Source organism: Pan paniscus, chromosome X, assembly GCF_029289425.2.
Source record: "Pan paniscus chromosome X, NHGRI_mPanPan1-v2.0_pri, whole genome shotgun sequence".
NCBI classification, from domain to species: Eukaryota; Metazoa; Chordata; class Mammalia; order Primates; family Hominidae; genus Pan; species Pan paniscus.
In genome coordinates this window covers 33,433,202-33,452,596 of record NC_073272.2, presented here as the reverse complement: position 1 = coordinate 33,452,596, position 19,395 = coordinate 33,433,202, and the positions used below count along the sequence as shown (strand labels likewise).

At 35.6% G+C, this 19,395-nt stretch overlaps 1 protein-coding gene across 1 annotated transcript in view; it reads left to right on the top strand.

Moving 5' to 3' along the window:
* DMD (dystrophin) overlaps window positions 1-19,395 on the top strand; it is a 2,218,635-nt gene that overhangs the window by 1,695,965 nt on the left and 503,275 nt on the right. Inside the window, exon 55 of the mRNA XM_063601607.1 lies at window positions 12,181-12,370. Coding sequence (XP_063457677.1) covers window positions 12,181-12,370 — 190 coding nt within the window. The remainder of the gene's footprint in view (window positions 1-12,180; window positions 12,371-19,395) is intronic.

The window sequence follows — 19,395 nt, the reverse complement described above, 5'->3', positions numbered from 1 at the left end:
ATGATGCCGTAACTCTATTTTAAAGAGAAATAAGAGTCATTTATAATAAAATAATATGTGTTGTAGTATGCAGTTATTCAGGCAGGATCACACTGGAACACAAGTGAAGTTTTTAGATCACGAGACTATGAATGCAGTATAAACAAATGCAGAATGACACCATTGTGTTGTATGGAGACTCAAATACCATGAGGGGCATTGGTCATCCATAGCGTAATTTTCCAAAATGCTGAACAACTCTTGGCAAAATTCCTAACACCATGAAATAAATTTTTTCTTGGATCGTTATGGCAGTTAGTTGCATGGCTGAAAAATTCAATGTCTTAAAATCATGAGGAAAATATCTTATGTTTACGTGTAAAATTGAGTTACGTTCCAGCTTTAGGTGTTTATAAACAGGGTTTCCACATACATGCACGTCCAGTGGGATATTCCAAAGTGCTGTCAGACTTGGGAGAGTTCTTTGTTGTATAAGAAGTCTACCATCTTCATTCCCTCTCCACAGAATGCTATTATAGTAACACTCTTCAATCACTGTGATAGTCAAATGTCCTCCCTCAATTTCTAGGATGCCTCTTTTTTTTTTGTGGTCTGTATAATTTGGTTAAATATCTTTCCAGACAAATACTGATTTGTGAATTAATGAAATAGCAGTATTTTCGGAGCACCTAACCTATTTCTGAGTGATACAGTTGCCATTTTTACAAGACTAAATGAAATTACCATTTCAGACCTGCCAGATTGTCTAGCCCAGTCTTTTAAAATTCTGTGATTATCACTGCAATTATAATCTATTTTCACCACTTGAATGGCATGATCTCTATAAAAGGGTGGTGATAACACTCATCTATTCTCCTTCCCCTCACATAGCTATGTCAATCGCCCTCTAACCAGTTGTTGATAAATGCAGTTGAATTTTATGTAAAAATTATAAGAGATATTATTGTAACTGTCCAAGACATTTAAAATGCTAAATGCAACTTACGTGGAGGCTATAAGAGAAATATGAACCCATTTATTGAAGAGATTAGCTAATTTAGTAAAACAACACAGATATACCTGCATACAGGGATAAATCCCTATTGTCTAAATTATTGAGATAAAATAATGTTTTACAATGAAAAACTTTTAGACAAGTAGGTAAGTAAAATGCAGCAGTCTATTTGCATTTCATCTGGGCATTTGACAAAGTCTTTCGTTATACTCTTGTGAATAAGTTGGAGAAATACTGGCTAGATGCAAGATAAATTGGATGGCTTAGAAGCCACTTCATGATTTTACGCAAAGGATGTCGATTAATAGACCAGTGTCAGGTGGTGATGGAAGATCTCTGGTACTATGTCACAAGCTTCTGTTCTCAACCCTGACACACTGGATGTTTTTGACAGAACATGAGTAGAACTACAGAGAGGAAGCCCATCAAACTTATGGGTGATAAAAAGCAGGGAGGGCAGGAGTATTTTGGGTGACAGAAGCCAAATGGGTGTCTGGACAGGATGAGTTTTAAGGCACTTTTGGTACTTTATGTCTGAAGACCAGGATCAAACTTATAGGCAATCTGAACATTTGCCAAAATAACAGGTTAATTTTGACAGAAGTTATTATTTGTATGCTGTCTATTTCTTTAACACACCTAGAAAGTATTGAAATAACATTTTTTGCAGACACTCATTTTGAAAATTCAGAAAAAAAAATTGTTAACTTTCGTGGAAGAGTAACAGAAACTCAGTCATGGACAGCTAAATACAATGTGTTGCCCAGTAAAATAGTCCACCCCTTCACTTTCATGGCTAATATAAAATTTGATGAAAGAAACAAATTCCAAAGATTGAATATCTGTACATTTACAAAGCGAAACACAATTTTGGGCACAGAATTGCTCATTCTCATTTTTAAACATCTTGGTTATAACTGAACAATAGTTTTTTATAACAAAGATAATATTTTCAAATTATTATGAGGTTCAACTGAAATAATTTATGTGAAAGCAATGTCTAAACTTTAAAATTCTATATAAATATAAATTATTATTCAATAAATTCACATCAAGAAAATTTGAAGTTTTTTAAGAACAAGGGCCTATGGCCTTGTTTTTAGAAGCTGTATACCTTATCGGTAGTAGGTTTATTGCCTTTAATTAAATTTATTGAGTATCTATTAAATTGCCAGGAACTGTGGTGTGAATCTTTGCCCTCAAATAATTTACAGTAAGTTGTGGTTGATGAATGGTGATGACGATGATGAATATCCAGACTATAGTAAGTGGTATATTCATAAGTCAGAGGATTCTTTTTTTGAGACGGAGTCTCGCTGTGTCTCCCAGGTTGGAGTGCAGTGGCGCGATCTCGGCTCACTGCAAGCTCCGCCTCCCAGGTTCATGCCATTCTCCTGCCTCAGCCTCCCAAGTAGCTGGGACTACAGGCGCCCGCCAACACGCCCGGCTAATTTTTTGTATTTTTAGTAGAAACGGGGTTTCACCGTGTTAGCCAAGATGGTCTCGATCTCCTGACCTCGTGATCCGCCCGTCTCGGCCTCCCAAAGTGCTAGGATTACAGGCGTGAGCCACCGCGCCCGGCCAAGTCAGAGGATTCTTAAAAGCAGATGCACCCTCAGATTCATTCCTTTCATGTTGTACGTCTAATTGAAAAAAATAAATCCTAAATTATGACTGTTCTTTATAAATTTTAATTGATCTTATAAAAGGCCATCAATACATTTCAAAGTATCTAGGTCTTTTAAATGCAATTTTTCACCCTGGTAATTAAAAGTACGAAAGCAAGAAACTTTAAATCTTTATTTTGATAAGTTTTAATTAGCTCAAGCTACTTGTAATCCCACATCTTGTCTTGTAAATCATATCTGAGCCATTAAAATAGGTTTACAATTAGAAGGGCAATTCTTTTAGAATCTACTTAAACTAAGTCACTTTGACAAATTAATTCATTGTTCAGTTGGTTTTATTAAAATGTATTTATTTCACTGTAAAATGTCTAGTAAAGCAATGTATGAAGTATTTTATTTTCATGTTAGAAATTTTATGTAAAAGATATCCCAAAATACATAGACATTCAGATACTCTCTGTATCATTAACCAACATTTACTAACTTATCATTTAGAGAAGGCCAAAATTGTATGTACTATAACTTTGTATAATTTCATAAGAATTAAAATATTCGATTAATGCCTGTAATGCCTTCTTTCTAAATCAAATCCTCAAGCTTACCTCGAGTTCAAAGTTCAGTATTTATTGTAATACATCTCGTAGATGACAGATGAAGATGATAAGCAAAGGAATAATAATTTCTTTTCTCTTTTCACACATATATACACACATACCCCATAATCCTAATTCATATAATAATAACAGAAAACAAAGGGCTTTTGAGAATAGTGACATATTAATATCCATTATATTTACTTCACAGGGAGACTGGCAAGTCTACCTTGAGAGGTAATGTCTTATAGTACAGTGGACTAGATTGTTTCAAGATTTGTCATTTATTTTGGCAACTCACCCAGCCTCCCTGAAAGTCAAGTTCCTCATCTATAAACTGTTCATGATAATTACAACCTGCCTCATTAGCCTCATCAAGCTATTTAAAATATGAAAGGAGGTGCTATCTGTGGATCCTGTCAAAGGAGCTTGAAAACTGCAGAACATTATTTTAGTGTAAAATACTATAACAATACATGTTGAATATAAAATGGCTTTTTCTTAACTTTTATTTTAAGTTCAGGAGCACATGTGCAGGTTTGTTATATAGGTAAACTCATGTCATGGGGGTTTGTTGTACCGATTACTTTGTTACCCAGGTATTAAGCGTAGTACACATTAGATATTTTTCTTGATCCTCTCCCTCCTCCCACCCTCCGCACTCCAGTAGGCTTCCATGTCTGTTGTTCCTCTCTGTGTCCATGTGTTCTCATCATTTAGCTCCCACTAATAAGTGAGAACATGCAGTATTTGGTTTTCTGTTCCTGCATTAGTTTGCTAAGGACAATGGCCTGCAGCTCCATCCATGATCTCTGAAGAATCTCCACACTGGTTGTCACAATGACTGAAATAACATACACTATAACCAACAGTTTATAAGCAATGCTTTTTCTCCAGAACCTGTTATTTTTGACTATTTAGTAATAGCCATTCTGACTGGTATGTGATGGTATCTCCTTGTGGTTTTGATTTGCATTTCTCCAATGATCAGTGATGTTGAGCTTTTTTTCATATGCTTATTGGTCGCATGTATGTTTTCTTTTAAAAAGTGTCTGTTCATGTGCTTTGCTAAAAGGGCCCTTTCAAATGTGTATTATTAACCACAAGAGAGTACTGAGTAAGAGACTAGGTAATAAAAGTCACAAATATTTCGATATCATAATTCAGAATTTAGATCAGCGGTTATGAAATTGTTCGTATTTCCAAATTCCACTGACAGGACTCTACTATAAGTTTATTTCATCTGTTGATAGGCTTTTAGCCACTTCTTTCTTTTAAAGTGAATCTGTTGTGTGTTTGCCATTTGATATTAGAAAACTGAACCTGCCTGCTTTGCTGTCTTCTGAATATTATGTATCAACAACTAACAAGCTACAGTTAGTTGTTTTGTTCTGTTTTTCTCTAAGTTATTGTGGATGAGGATATATATAACTGCACAGTCTTATCAGGTTTGTAAGAGATGATCTTAGGCTCATCTTTTAAATTGGTTTTTATACTATTTTAAACAATTCCTTTTAGGAGAGAAGAAAAGCTACTTAGTCTGTCAACATTAGGAAATATATCTTTAAAGAGTTTATCACTGCAAGTAACCAAAACCAACTTAAAAATTCACATTATACAAATCATTGAGAATTTATTTAGAACAGAAATGTGTCCAACTATAGGTCAACACCAATTTTAAGTGTGTAATTATCTGGGAAGTAGTGTTAACTGCATTTTTTTCTAAAGATCCCTTACAGTTGTATAAATGCCCAAAAGGATATTTTGAGTCTCTGTATATTAACCAAACCAAATGTAATTCATTACTCCCAACATTATATTTCAACCTCTCCAAATAGTACCTTTTCGTATTGTATCAGCAGAAAAATATAAAATACTGATCTTAAAGAGTATCAATCTCTTTAAAAATTCAAGAAAGAAAAAAATATGTGTGTATAGAGACGTGTATTTCATCTGGTCATAACACTGTGTACATTTCTTTATCAACTAATTTTTTTCAGTGATTTATGAGTTGAAATACAAATCAAATGAAACGGGTAATGCAAAGTAAAGTAGAAAACACATTTTCTACTGCTGTCTCCTAATGCAGGTCTTTTCAGGAAAGTACTAATGGTTTTAGGGAAAGTGTATAATTATGGTTGTTTCCCTAATGATAAATTCGCAAATCTCTATTTTAAAAACATTCATAAGGTTAAAAAATGAGAGATGAAATGTGTCTTTCAAAATTCCTTACATGATTGATAATGCCTATACTCTCTTACTATCTAAAGTCTAGGTGATATGTATATTTAAAAAAATAAAATAAAATGTCTGTATCAGTGAAGGAAGTTTACACAGATAGCTTCAAAGCTGTGGTTTATCTTTGGAGGATTAATCTATTTCTCATGCCAGTGTGTTGCTACTGCACATGTTAAAAAGTCATCCTGTGGTGTCTGGGGTGACAAAAGATGGGAATGAGTTTTCTGAGAACTAATCAGCAATACTTTGGGAACATTTAGGTCATGGTTTCCAATTAACTCTGGAGAGTTTGAGTAATTTAGTACCAGACCTCAAGAGAGAGGGGATGAAAACCTCGTTAATTCATATGTTGGTGAACGGCAAACCAGCAAATTTGCATTAAAAATGGATTTTTATTTTAAAGCAAAGAGCAGCTAGATCTTTTCTGCAATAGTTTGGGTAGGAGAATATCTTTGTATGTATGTGTTCCCTTATGTGTAGGTATTTGTATGTTTCAACGACCCTGCATATAGCAATAACAGAAAATTAAATTTGTGCTCTAAAATGAAGACCAGGATTCAGTGACATAATCTTCCTTGTGCCTTTCTTTCTTTTAGTACAATGAATATATCAGAGAGGAGTGTATTCCGATATCTGTCTTCAGAGTTACAAAAACTTCTTTTCTAGAATGCAAGACTTGGGCTATACCCCCAGCTCTGCCACTTAACTTGTATACAACCTTGGGAACATCATTACAATTCTCTCAGAATCAATCTCTCCAGCCCTAAAATGAAACCAGCAAAAGCCTGTACTGTATATCTAAAAGGTTTTTTATTTTTATGAAAATTAGTTAGGCAAACATTTATTAAGCATCCATCACTCTATTTTGAGATAAAGCCTTGCTGGATGATCTCCACCTCTTTTGATGGAAAGAGTAAAACATGTTTAAGATACATTTATCACTTGTTTGGCAAATTGAGATAGAAGTTTATGAATGCAGATTGATACATGTTACATTTGAGCTACTGGGAAGGACTCCAGATGGTTTATAGCCTTAATTACATTGTAACTCTAGTTAAATGTTTACCTATCTGTACCCCCTATTAAACTTGAATATGTTAAATCCCAAAGTCCATGTATTATTGGATTTTCTGTCACCATCATCAGGCACAGATCCTGGTACACAATAGGTACGGAATGGATGCATGGATGAATTATTGAATTAGATGTTGGTAGGCATGTGGAAATAAGAATGAGGTTCAGAATTAAAGATAATCTGTATCGAGTGTAAAGCCATTGGCAGAGAATGAAATATCCAGCTGAGTATACATAGAAAAAGAAGGTAGGTAGAAAAATGGAAAATATCTTATGAAGTGATGATAGAATAACTCTGAATATGTTTGAAAACATATAAAGAGTTATGTGGATGTTAGCTTTAAAAATTATCTTCCATGCTGTACATTAGATCTGCCATTCTTCATGCTGTGGATGAAAAGCAAGCATCAGAAGTTAAATTAAAATGATGTCATATATTCCTCACTTTACAGTTTCATAACAGAGGAGAAAAGAGAAACATTCTCTCATTGCCACCACCCTTCTCCAGTCATATTTCTAGGTAGATGTTGCCCAAAAACAGATAAAACCACAGAGTTGGTTTTGCTAGGAATAGACTACTAATCCAGGCAATGTTGACAGCTTTTGCTTCTCATTAGTGCACGTTACTAATAGAATTGCTAGAGATTAAAAGGAATCCTTTCTACAAAGTGCTGTATATCCATAGGTGACAAAATTCTAGCTTCCCCTCACAAGTACAATATAAAGTTATGTTTTAAAATCAAAATGCAATTTACTAGCAAACTAGTAGGAACTGTTATGGTTACAGGAAATTTGAATTTCAGATTAACTCTGGTTCTATGAGTAGCAGTTGATATGGCAAGAATCATTTTGATCTTACATCCAGGTGCTACTAAGGTCTCTCTGACCTATATCCCACCAAAAAAAGGAACAAAATAATGATCCTTTAATCTTTCTCCTAAAATATCATAGGAAATGATAGTGGCTAAATTGCAAATAAACTAGGAAGGAAAGATTCAGAGTATTTTATGTGATTACTCTATAACAATGCCAGGCCATAGTGAAAGGGTTATTTAGCAGAAGACTGAGTTCTTTGAATGTTCCTAATTTATCACATTTTAAAAATAACCTGGGCAAAATAACCTTTCATATCAGATTGAGCCTTTTTCTAAAAATACTCAGTATGTTTCTGTAATTATACCTACACACTTACAATTCCACAGTATAATGCACCGATAAAGTATTTTTCATCCATATATCTAATAGTAGAATAGTGTCTATACAATAATTAAGCTCTTTAGGCTTACCCTGGAAAGCAACAAGTTTCCCTTCCTTTTTCCTTTTTATGTATTATGTTGGCCATAAGAAATTGATGATATTCAACTCAATGCAGTCTTAGAGATTTATTCAGAAATACCATGGTGTGTGTGTGTGGCGGGAGTAGGGTTCTAATGACAGGTCAGAACATACTTATCTGATTTCTTCATTGATAATCAGGTCTTAAAAAGAAAATGGGTATGCTGAAAACATGCCTTCTGTGATTCTTTACCTTCCTGTGCAGTTGTCTCTGGATAAACACTTTCTTTGGCAGGTATAGGGTTGCACTAAGCTTTATAGCTCCAACACTCTGCCCCTTCAGTAGATTCTTGCTTGTAACTGATGATAATGCAAACCTGTATTATCTATAGGTCTCCTTAAAGGGCAACCAAAAGTTCAGTAGCAATTCAGGCACAATTACTGCATGTGAGAATCCTCCATCTTGTTCCCTTTGGAGACCACATATATTTCTTAGGCAAGTATATTTTTAAAATCCTTGTTCAGCATGACAATTCAGGAGGTCAAGTTCTCCCAGAAAGCAGATTCTGAGAAAGTGATTAGCATGAAGGAATTTTATTGGAGAGTGCTCTCAGGATTAACACCTGTGAGCGGAGGAAAGGAAAGGGAGCAGGATTGGGCAGAAGGAGAAGCTGGGCTACCATACAGTCACAACTACAACACAATCAACCCTCCGCCTCTCCTTCCTAGCCTTCCCCAGGAGGATCTCTAAAGTCTGAAGGTAGAATAGCCCTTCAGAATTGTCCTGAGTTGCAGCAAGGGACCCAGGATTTTATACCCCACAACTCTCCCATCAACCAATACGTGCAGCCCGTCTCGGGGACATAGTGGGTAACTTTGGGCTAGGCACCTCTCTTTAGCTGAGTCCAACTCTCAAACAGGGATAACAGCTGAGGACTGTCAGCCAGTAGCACTACCAGCAGCTGGGGTCAGAAGTATTTCAGTCCTGAAAAGGGGTCTGGGCAGCCCAGCTTAGCATCTACTATGCCAGTCGTTCTCAAATCTGGTTCCTGGCAACTGTGATTCTCAAGCTTTAGCATATATTGGAAGGCTTGTTAAAACACAGCTTGCCGGATTTTACCCACAGAGTCTCTGATTCAGTAGAGCTAGGCTGAGGCCTGGGAATTTGCATTTCTAACAACTTCTCAGACGTTGCTGGAGCTGCTGGTCCATGGACTATGAGAACACTGTTTCACGCTGCCCTTATTTACACAGAATGAAAACCTTTTGAAATCACATTACTCCTTACTCCATCAAATTCTCAGCTATTTTTGTGCACCATAAAGCTGGAATAGCTGATTATAAAACTTTGTTATGTAAAAAAGTACTTAACCAATACAGTAGATTCTGTTGGCAAAGCATTATTACAGTTTCTAATACCTGGTCATTGTTACTTGTAAAATTCAGCCAAATTTTCTCCAGGGCCTGTAGTTTGATAACTTGGACAAAGGAATTTAAAAAATATCTAATTCAAGACCTTTGGCTTTTTTTCTGAACATCTCTTTTTTTTCTTTATGATTCTTATTTTTACATTTTATTTATCATATAAGCCACTTAAACCCATATGGTTCGGGAAAATTTAAAACTATATGATACATTTAGAGCATGTTGAATGCACAGATATGGAAATTAAGTATTCTTGACTCATTCTAGACTAGACCTGGCACAATTAAAATTTAGGGATTCAACGTACACACACATAGATTCCGAGAGAAATGTTGAAGCCGTAAAACCCCCACACAAGCAGGAAACAACAGTCTTACCTATTATTCAAGAGGCACGTAAAGGAGCTCATTTGAGGAGATTTTCTGCTGTTATTGCCATCGAATTTTTAACGTATTTTCCAAATTAGAAAATATTCAGCCTGATGTTGTCAATATTTCAGACCACAAGGGTATCATTTAGGAACATGGTTTCTTACTGTCCTGAAAGAGTTACTGTTCTTCCCTAAGGGCCTAATTTACAAAGCAGCAAACTTGCTGGTAGGATTTGGCTGAAAATCACATCGTCTCGGTAGAACTCTTTCATCTGATTTATGTGCATTGCATTTTGCAAATAACTCTTGGAAAGTTATTTACTAGTTACTTTCTCTGGAAGCAGAGGGTAAGCGGCATTTCTAGTTTAAGGATAGAGGAGCTAAGATGCATCAAGCGCAGCTCATCATGAAGCTGATGCTGATAAAATGCACCATATTACATTCTCTAAGTTTCACTCTGCCATGGGAGAATTTCATATTTTTAAATTTTGTTTGAAATTGGACTACATTAGAAAATATGTCAAATGTCTAACCCTGCATTTATATTCTGGAATGTGACAGCTTATTTCTGTTCCAAATTTTGCACTGGAGATGGAGTAAGTCTTAATGCAAACTGCATGAAACTGCCACTTTTATAGGTCAGACCCAGTCAATTGTCAGCAGTTACACATGGTTCAGACTGTAAGGTGTATGCCCAATTGTAGCATTGAGATTCTTGGAGTTGTTGCAATGGTTCTGAATTTTTCAAGCATAATACATAAAAAGATAAATGACTCTTTTGATATTTCTCCTTGCATTGATAGTTTGCCTGAAAACTAGATAAGCAGGGAGCCGGCAGTCCACGTTAGCCCTTGAACTACATGAGGTTTAATTTATTTGCCCAAACAGAACCCTACACTACCTTTCAGCTGTGCAGTATTAAAGTTTATTTAGGAGTTGATAAGTAGCTTAGTGCAATGCTTCCTTTTTTCCAGTAGCTACATCCTCATAAACCTATTCTACCCTCCACCAGTTAATGCAGACAGAAGATTTTTATCCAGTATGGGCTCTGAAACTCCGCTGTGGAAGACTGTGTGCTCAGCAAAAACCTCACCCATGATGAATAAACAGCTCTTCCGGGGGCTTTGCTGCCGCTGGCTCGGCAGGAGTTGTTTATTGCCTGGTTTGCACATCCCATGATAAAGTTGCTGCTGAAATAAATTGCAGTTTTGCATAATTATTGACAATCACATCTTAACAAGCAATGTGTATCATATTCAAGTGTTCAATTTTTTAAAATCCATTTTTAGCTAATGTTTAATCCCAGAAAGTGTTTGTGTAGTAATAGAAGGCAAATAAGACATTTAAATAGAGTACTAATTTCCTCATTGCAGACAAAGTTTACCTGAATCTTTTTCCATAGGACTGTTACTGCCTAAGGCAATTTTCCTTTCTAAGCTATTATTATATAGAAATTTGCTGAGGGCATATGTGTGTGTATCCACAATACATGCAATATATATATATATATATATATATATACATGATCAAAAATATGAATACATTTTTAGAGTTTTTGTCATGAAAGAGTTTGTTTCATCCTTTTAAAATATTACAGGAATGGGGAAATGGGATATGGGTAGAAGGAACTAACGTTTTTGAGTAACTGTAATGTATAACTGTATAACATGTGGGGCACTCAACTTCACAGGAATTTTTTATTTTAATTCTCATCACAGCAATAGATATTGCAGATGAGAAACTGAGAATCAGAGAGGGAACTTGCCATATCACGTAAGTGGTAAAGAACACTGGGAATTGAACTCAGATCTGCCTAGTTTTTAAAACTCTACTCTTTTTCATTACACATAACATTTTTATTTTGGAAAATGTTCTCAGTTGTATGATCAAGTAATTAAATATGAAACTAACACAATAATTATAACCGATGTCATGCAAAATGATAGTTTGCACAAAATGATAGTTTCTATGAAATGTTATTTCTTCACTTGTTAAGTCTTTCTTCCTTTGCCCTCCAATCCCCTTCTTTTTGTCTTTTCCTCTAGTCTTTTCCTTTTGATTCTAGGTTTGTATTTTCTTGACTTTTCTCCTTGCATATCAAATCCTTGTTTTCTGCCTCAGAGCGGCATCAAAGACAAGCGTGGTACAGGGATTTTAGGGTTTTAACTATAAAGGTTTGTCTCAAATTTGGCAGTATATTAAAAATAAGCTTTCAAAATTGACCAACAAAAACTACAAAATTGAAAAAAAGATACTTTGAACTTTCACATGTTCAAATATATGTATATATATTTCACATATATATATATATGAAACCTCCTCTGTGGAGAGGGGTTTATAGAAATCTGTAATTGTCATTTTTGCATGCCTTCCCCCATACAAACGCCTTTAAGTTAAATAAAAATGAAAGTAAATAGACTGCACAATATTATAGTTGTTGCTTAAAGGAAGAGCTGTAGCAACAACTCACCCCATTGTTGGTATATTACAATTTAGTTCCTCCATCTTTCTCTTTTTATGGAGTTCACTAGGTGCACCATTCTGATATTTAATAATTGCATCTGAACATTTGGTCCTTTGCAGGGTGAGTGAGCGAGAGGCTGCTTTGGAAGAAACTCATAGATTACTGCAACAGTTCCCCCTGGACCTGGAAAAGTTTCTTGCCTGGCTTACAGAAGCTGAAACAACTGCCAATGTCCTACAGGATGCTACCCGTAAGGAAGGGCTCCTAGAAGACTCCAAGGGAGTAAAAGAGCTGATGAAACAATGGCAAGTAAGTCAGGCATTTCCACTTTAGCACTCTTGTGGATCCAATTGAACAATTCTCAGCATTTGTACTTGTAACTGACAAGCCAGGGACAAAACAAAATAGTTGCTTTTATACAGCCTGATGTATTTCAGTATTTGGACAAGGAGGAGAGAGGCAGAGGGAGAAGGAAACATCATTTATAATTCCACTTAACACCCTCGTCTTAGAAAAAGTACATGCTCTGACCAGGAAAACATTTGCATATAAAACCAGAGCTTCGGTCAAGGAGAAACTTTGCTCAGAGAAAAATAACTTAGGGATTGGTTTATTAAATTTTAAAAGTTGACATTTTTGAGTGTTTATTTAATATTTTACAGGGAAAGCATCTGTATGAATTGTCTGTTTTATTTAGCGTTGCTAACTGAATCAGTTTCCCTTCATTACTTTCAAATATGTTTTGAAATGTTAATCTGGCATTTTGTAGCTTTCTTCCTAACATGATCTGTGAAAATAAGAATGAGATGGCTGAATTTGTCATAGTTAATGATCAAACAATTTTCAGACAATTGTTTTTCCTAGAAACAAAAATTATTTCCATAAAGTTCCATATGCATAAACAGTGAAAACAGAATGTGGGGTAGTTTTGTTTAAATGAAGTCTTGGTGAGAATCATATTCTGTAGTACAAGGAGGCTCTTAAAGTTTATTCTCAATACCTGATATAATTTTCCTGAACTATTATGGAGTTTTGTTATGTGTAGTTGGTTTTTCTGACTTGATATAATAACTTTACTAGTCTCTCAAATACAATTTGGATATAAATCATTATAATAAGATGATTGATTTTTTAGACTAACTTTATTTTTTGATATTTTTAAACTATTATGAAAAACTATTATGAAACTATTATGAAAATATTATGATATTTTTAAACTATTATGAAAAGTATATTCTAGCTTGAATAATTCCAGAATCAAATCACAATAAGCAGAAGTTCTTCTCCTCTCTTCCTCCTATCGTTCTCCTTCTCCTGTTTTTCTTTTTTGATATGATAGTTGATCTACTTTGCTGCTCTGTTGCATAGAGTAGGTAACAGTGGCAATGTATGGCTCCTGAATTTATCATTCTTGCTTCATCATCCTGCTTTGACCTCGCTTTCTCCTCCAAAATGCGTGTTGAGTTAGTTTGATCATTTGGAGGTAATTTGTTTGGAACAGTATCAGACTTTATAGATATCTCCCATGGCTTGTGATACAAGATAAGGGCAATGCAAATGTAGAGTTTTTTGCTCACTCTTCGATGTATGGTTAGACAATGTACTGCTGTAATATATTTGGCTTAGGCTATTTCATAAATAAAATTTTATTGTAAAACATTATAAATGCTGATAAAGCCACTCCAGAATTTTAATAGATATGTGGGTTTCCCGGCCAGATGCGGTGGCTCATGCCTGTAACCCCAGCACTTTGGGAGGCCGAGGTGGGTGGATCACCTGAAGTCAGGAGTTCGAGACCAGCCTGGCCAACATGGTGAAACCCCATCTCTACTAAAAATACAAAAATTAGCTGGGTATGGTGACCTGCGCCTGTAATCCTAGCTACTTGGGAGGCTGAGGTGGGAGAATCGCTTGAACCCAGGAGGCAGAGGTTGCAGTGAGCCGAGATGGCGCCACTGCACTCCAGCCTGGGTGACAAAGTGAGACTTCATCTCAAAATAAATAAATAAATAAATAAAAATACATGGGTTTACATTTTACTCATCAGCTATGGTAGGTAAATAATAAGCTTTGATTAAGTCTATTTTAGTCTATTTTTAGCAGATTACTTTGAAAAATAAAGAATAACCCAATGACTAAAAAATTATTTTATGTCAGGGATTTAATAAAACATATCTTTAAATCCAGTTGAGGGCAAAAATACGTCTATTTTCTACTATGCAATTTGTATTTATATCTGCTGTATTATATAATGAAAATTTATCTCTATTTCTAATCTCAAGAAACTGCAAGCTTCTGAATCATTAAAGGGAAGATTCACCATGTGTCCTAACTATATTTACTATGGAAGCATGGAAAATAAATATTTTATGTTTAGATTTCTGATCTCTCTTTCAAAAGCAGTTGGAAATTATGCTGAGAAAATGTCTTAGCTTATCCCATGTTACTCAAGAAAATGTATTTATTCGTTTTTGTCCAGTGGCTTAACCAAACCACAGTTTATTTGTTGCTCACATAAAGTCCAATGTCGATCAGGCTACTCTTTTCCATCTTTGAGCTAGGGCACATATTACACATAACTTTCAGTGTACCCGAGGTAGAAAAAGAGAGAGCTTGGGAATAAGGCAGGGGCTTTTTACTGTCTCAACCCCAAAGTGATAAACTACATTTATTCTCAAAATCCAGATAAAACTCCCATAGAGCCTCTGAAAACCTCAACATTTGCGTCTTAACTATAATAAGGTTAACTAAGATTCCAAAATTATTTTAAAACAGAGACAGTTTCCCTCTTCCCTGGCAGCTAATATTGTATTTTCTATAAATCCACTTGCCCGAGGTTTAAACTACATTTTATGGATTGAAATGACATTTATAGCCAACTCTTGATTTTTAGTTAGATGGTTGGATAATGATCTTTTGATGAAAGACTCGGAGATGTCATGGTAAAACGGTGAACTACTGAAACTGTTGATTATTGTTAATGGCACATTTCAGCTGATTGAATTGAGTCAAGAAACTGGTGTTGAAGAGCAACAAATGGAAATGCCGAGCTTGAAAATAAATAAAGCAGCATACCTTAAGAGATTACATGCAATTTCAGTATTTCAGCTAAATGGAAGTGTTTGCTTTTTTTCCTCTATGAATTTTTATTTTGAACAAAAGGAATTTTCTATAATATGTAGGTAGGAGAAAAGTGAAATGGCATGCTTTTTCACTTCATTTGAAGAAGGTGGTAGCATTGTATTCATAGATTCATGCTGTATAGCAATCATAGTTCTCATATATTAAAAAAAGGAAATTTGAAATGCCTAGCCAAAGCAACAGCTCTGCCAACAGATTTTGATATATCTGTCTACCCCAAAAGTAGTGATGATTTACTTCATACAAATGCTAGTGAATGAAGAGAGAGGGTGAAAACCTTCACAAAATGTGTTTTTCTCTAAGACTGTCAATCCGTTTTTCTATATATGGAGACTCCAGCTCTTGCTAGACTACCTATCACTTTCGTCTATCAGCCACTTCGTAAGATATTTATTCTCTCAGCAATAATCATAATTCATAGATTCTTTAAACATACATGTAATATAAAGCATATACATTCTGAATGGAATTAACATGATTGATTCTTCTCTGAAAGACATTAGAATTTCCTCCTGTATTATAAAAAGGTGTAACTCACTTTCCTTACTAAAATCAAGAACTTTACCGTCGTCCTTGTACTTCAGGATAAGGGGGTGTTTCTTATAAATATTGTTATTTCTGATATGCTAACTGGAATTTTTAAGCAAATGTATTTTTATAGAACGCCATATAAAGCCTTTAGGGGTGAAAGTTTCAGGATTTTTAAATTGCAGATTTATCCTTTAAATAAAAAAACTATATTCGTAATTGAATCGGATTATTTCTCTATCCAAAACATTTTCTGCTTTGGGCCTAAGAGAGTTGACAAAGCTGTTCATGGTTCAAAGTACTACCATAAAACCCTGGGTAACTAACTGAAAATGGAAAGACTCTGTCCTTCTGAATATTTCACAAGAGTTTCACAAATATTAAGTGGTTCTCTAAGTACCCCTGAGAAATCATTATAATATTAGCTTGTAAAGACAATGTGGGGGTGTGGGTATGTGGTGACCTTTATGATGTTCATAAAGGTGGTGTAATTAACATATTTTTCTCAGCAAGACAAACTAAGGAGCAATAAATATATGAGATACCTTCATCTGTGATCTGGGTCATGTCTCAGGCCATATCTTTCAAATCACTCCCTTCCCTAATCTCGTGTTTTACCTACGTCTCCTCTCAATCCCCCCATTATAAAAATTGTCTTCTGATGAATAAAGCATTTCCAGAGAGACAAGTTTCATAAACTTTGAATTGTACATCTGAGTACACCTATGAATTAAGATATCTTTGATTTCTAATATGTTATTAAAATTGGGCATGGTGGCTCACGCCTGTAATCCCAGCACTTTGGGAGGCAGAGGCAGGCGGATCACGAGGTCAAGAGATCGAGACCATCCTGGCCACAAGGTGAAACCCCATCTCTACTAAAAATACAAAAAATAGCTGGGTGTGGTGGAATACACCTGTAGTCCCAGCTACTCAGGAGGCTGAGGCAGGAGAATTGCTTGAACCCAGGAGGTGGAGGTTGCAGTGAGCCGAGATGGCGCCACTGCACTCCAGCCTGGTGAAAGAGCAGACTCTGTCTCAAAAAAATAAATTAAAATAAAATAAAATAAAATTGGAGAAGTTTCTCACCAAAATTTTGGCGCACGGATTAATTCTGAAGAAAGAAGAAAGAATGCAATCTTAGTAGCACAATTAGTACCTTGAATAAATTGGAGTATCATATTTCTTGGAATATCTGAGAATGCAGAGGCAATTTAAGGATCCCTAATTCTAAGGAGAAGAAACCTTTAGTGTATTCCTTCCTGTTGCTTTAGTTTGAATTGAGTTTTATATGTATTTTTTAATCTTTCTATTTTGATTGTTGTCTAAAGAGTGTGAAAGTGAATTTTGATATTTTTATTTTGCCTGGCGATGAATGCCTTCTGCTCTGGATATTTAAAAATTATATACATATATATGTGTGTGTGTGTGTGTGTGTGTGTGTGTGTGTATATAATTTTTCTGAGAACTTTTATTAATTCAGCGTATCTTTGCTAAACACCTGCCATGTGTCGTGGTGTTAGGTCTGGTGATACAAACATGTTCAGAGAGATGATTTTCTTTCTTTTTTGGGGGGGTGGGTAAGGGAAAGAAGGCTTATACAACAGAATCTTATTTCTCATAGTTCTGGAGGCTGGGATTCCAAGATCAGGGCCCGGTGAGGGCCCCTCTTCCTGGTTTGCAGATGGCTTCCTTCTCTCTGTGTCCTAACATAGCAAAGAGAGACAGAGCTCTGATGACACTTCCTCTTGTTATAAGGGAACTAATTACATCATAAGGGCCCCAAGAAAGGTGCTTTTCAAAAACAGTTCAGTAAAAGTACTGGGTTGTATAATCACTTTAATGAGTATCAATCCATATTTTTAAGATAGAAATGAATGAAATTAATAAAATAGAATAGAAATAAGGAGTCCATCACTTTTAAGTAAGTTTCAATATTGTTCGTAAAACTTTGGTTCGGTGGTTTGTGTGTGTGTGTGTTTGTGTGTATGTGTGTGTGTGTCTGTCTGTGTGGAAATACTGGATCACTTTGTAACATATATTCAAAAGCCTCTGTATTTTAACATTATTTCTGCCTTTGAGAGGTTCACATTCCAGAGGTGAAGACATACATCCGAAGACAAAATTATAATAGCATTATGAGAATTACAGTAGAGAGCTGGACAGGGTCTAGCAAAAACAGAAGACTAGGCTAAACCTTCCAAAGAGGCCAGGAAACTCACCTAGAACAGTGGATTTTAACCTTGCTTATGCACTGGGGGAGATTTTAAAAATATCTCTGCCCACAATAGATACCAACTCAATTGAGCATAGCATGTCCTACCCATGAATCTATTGTCCAGTGAGAACCTCTGTTTAGAGAAGGTCACCTTAGAAGAATTGTTAGGAGTTATTTAGGTTCATGGGGTTGAAAAGAGCATTCGTGATAGAGGAAACACCATATCTAAAGGCTTAGTCAGTGTGGTAGTGTGAGAATCTGAAGGAACTTGGCTGGGGTATGGTTGCTACAAGAAATGAAATTAGATCAACTGGGGCTAAATTATGTGGAAAGACAGCATGATGTAGCAGCTAGAGTATGGACCTTGTAAGCAGGAAGACCCCTTATTTAGCACTTACTAGCTTATTGTCTGACCTCTGAGTCCCAATTTTACTCTTCTGTACAATGAGTACATCACAGGATTTTATCAGGTTTAAATGATAAGATATATGTAAAATGCATACCAGAGAGGCAGACTATTGGACTCGAAGGGCTCAGTAAGTGTAAGCTGGCTCTCTCTGCCCCTTGCCACCTATTTTTCAGACTCTGGACTTTTATCACTTTAAGTCATAGCCTAGTTCTAAGCAAGGAAATGGACTAATCAGACATGTTTTTAAAAGATCATTCTGGTAGTGGTTAGGAGAATGAATTGTAAAGATATGAGACCCATGCAGGGACAACAGTTAGGACATTATTTCTGTAATAAGCCAAGCAAGAATTGATGATCAAAGTGGTGAGGTTGAACAAACAAAACAGATACGTGAGCTATTTGGAGATAAAATCAACACTGTCATATGTTTTGTGGGAGGTGGAGGTGAGCAGAAAATGTGAGGTAAAATGAGAAATCAGTGCCTGCTTACCACTTGGCATGATTGACTGAAGGTAGTGTCTTCGCTCAATCATGAGTTGCAGAATTCAAGATGGCAAACAGTTGTGAGGAGCAAAGTCAAGAACGTGTTTGATTTTGAGGTATCTGTAAGTGAAAAATCAGAGGTGAAAACCTTACCTCTCTTGAAGCAGTTGTGAATGTAAATCTAAGGTTTGGAAAAAGATCTGGGTTAAAGATTTAAAATTGAAGGACATCAACATGGAAGCCATAGAAATAAATTATATTACACACAAATTTATGTCGTTATTTGAATTTCTCCATGGTCCACTCAGAAATACATCTAAATGTCACCAAAATGTTACTTACTGTAGTACAGAATTGGTATTTAGTGATACTATTGTCCATGTTATTCAAAAAGACAGTTATAGGGACCCTCTTAATAAACTAATTGTGAAAAAGGCAAAGAATTAGCAAAGCTTTGGCATAAAATTCATATCATGGGCCGGGTGCGGTGGCTCATGCATATAATCCCAGCACTTTGGGAGGCTAAGGTGGGCAGATCACCTGAGGTCAGGAGTT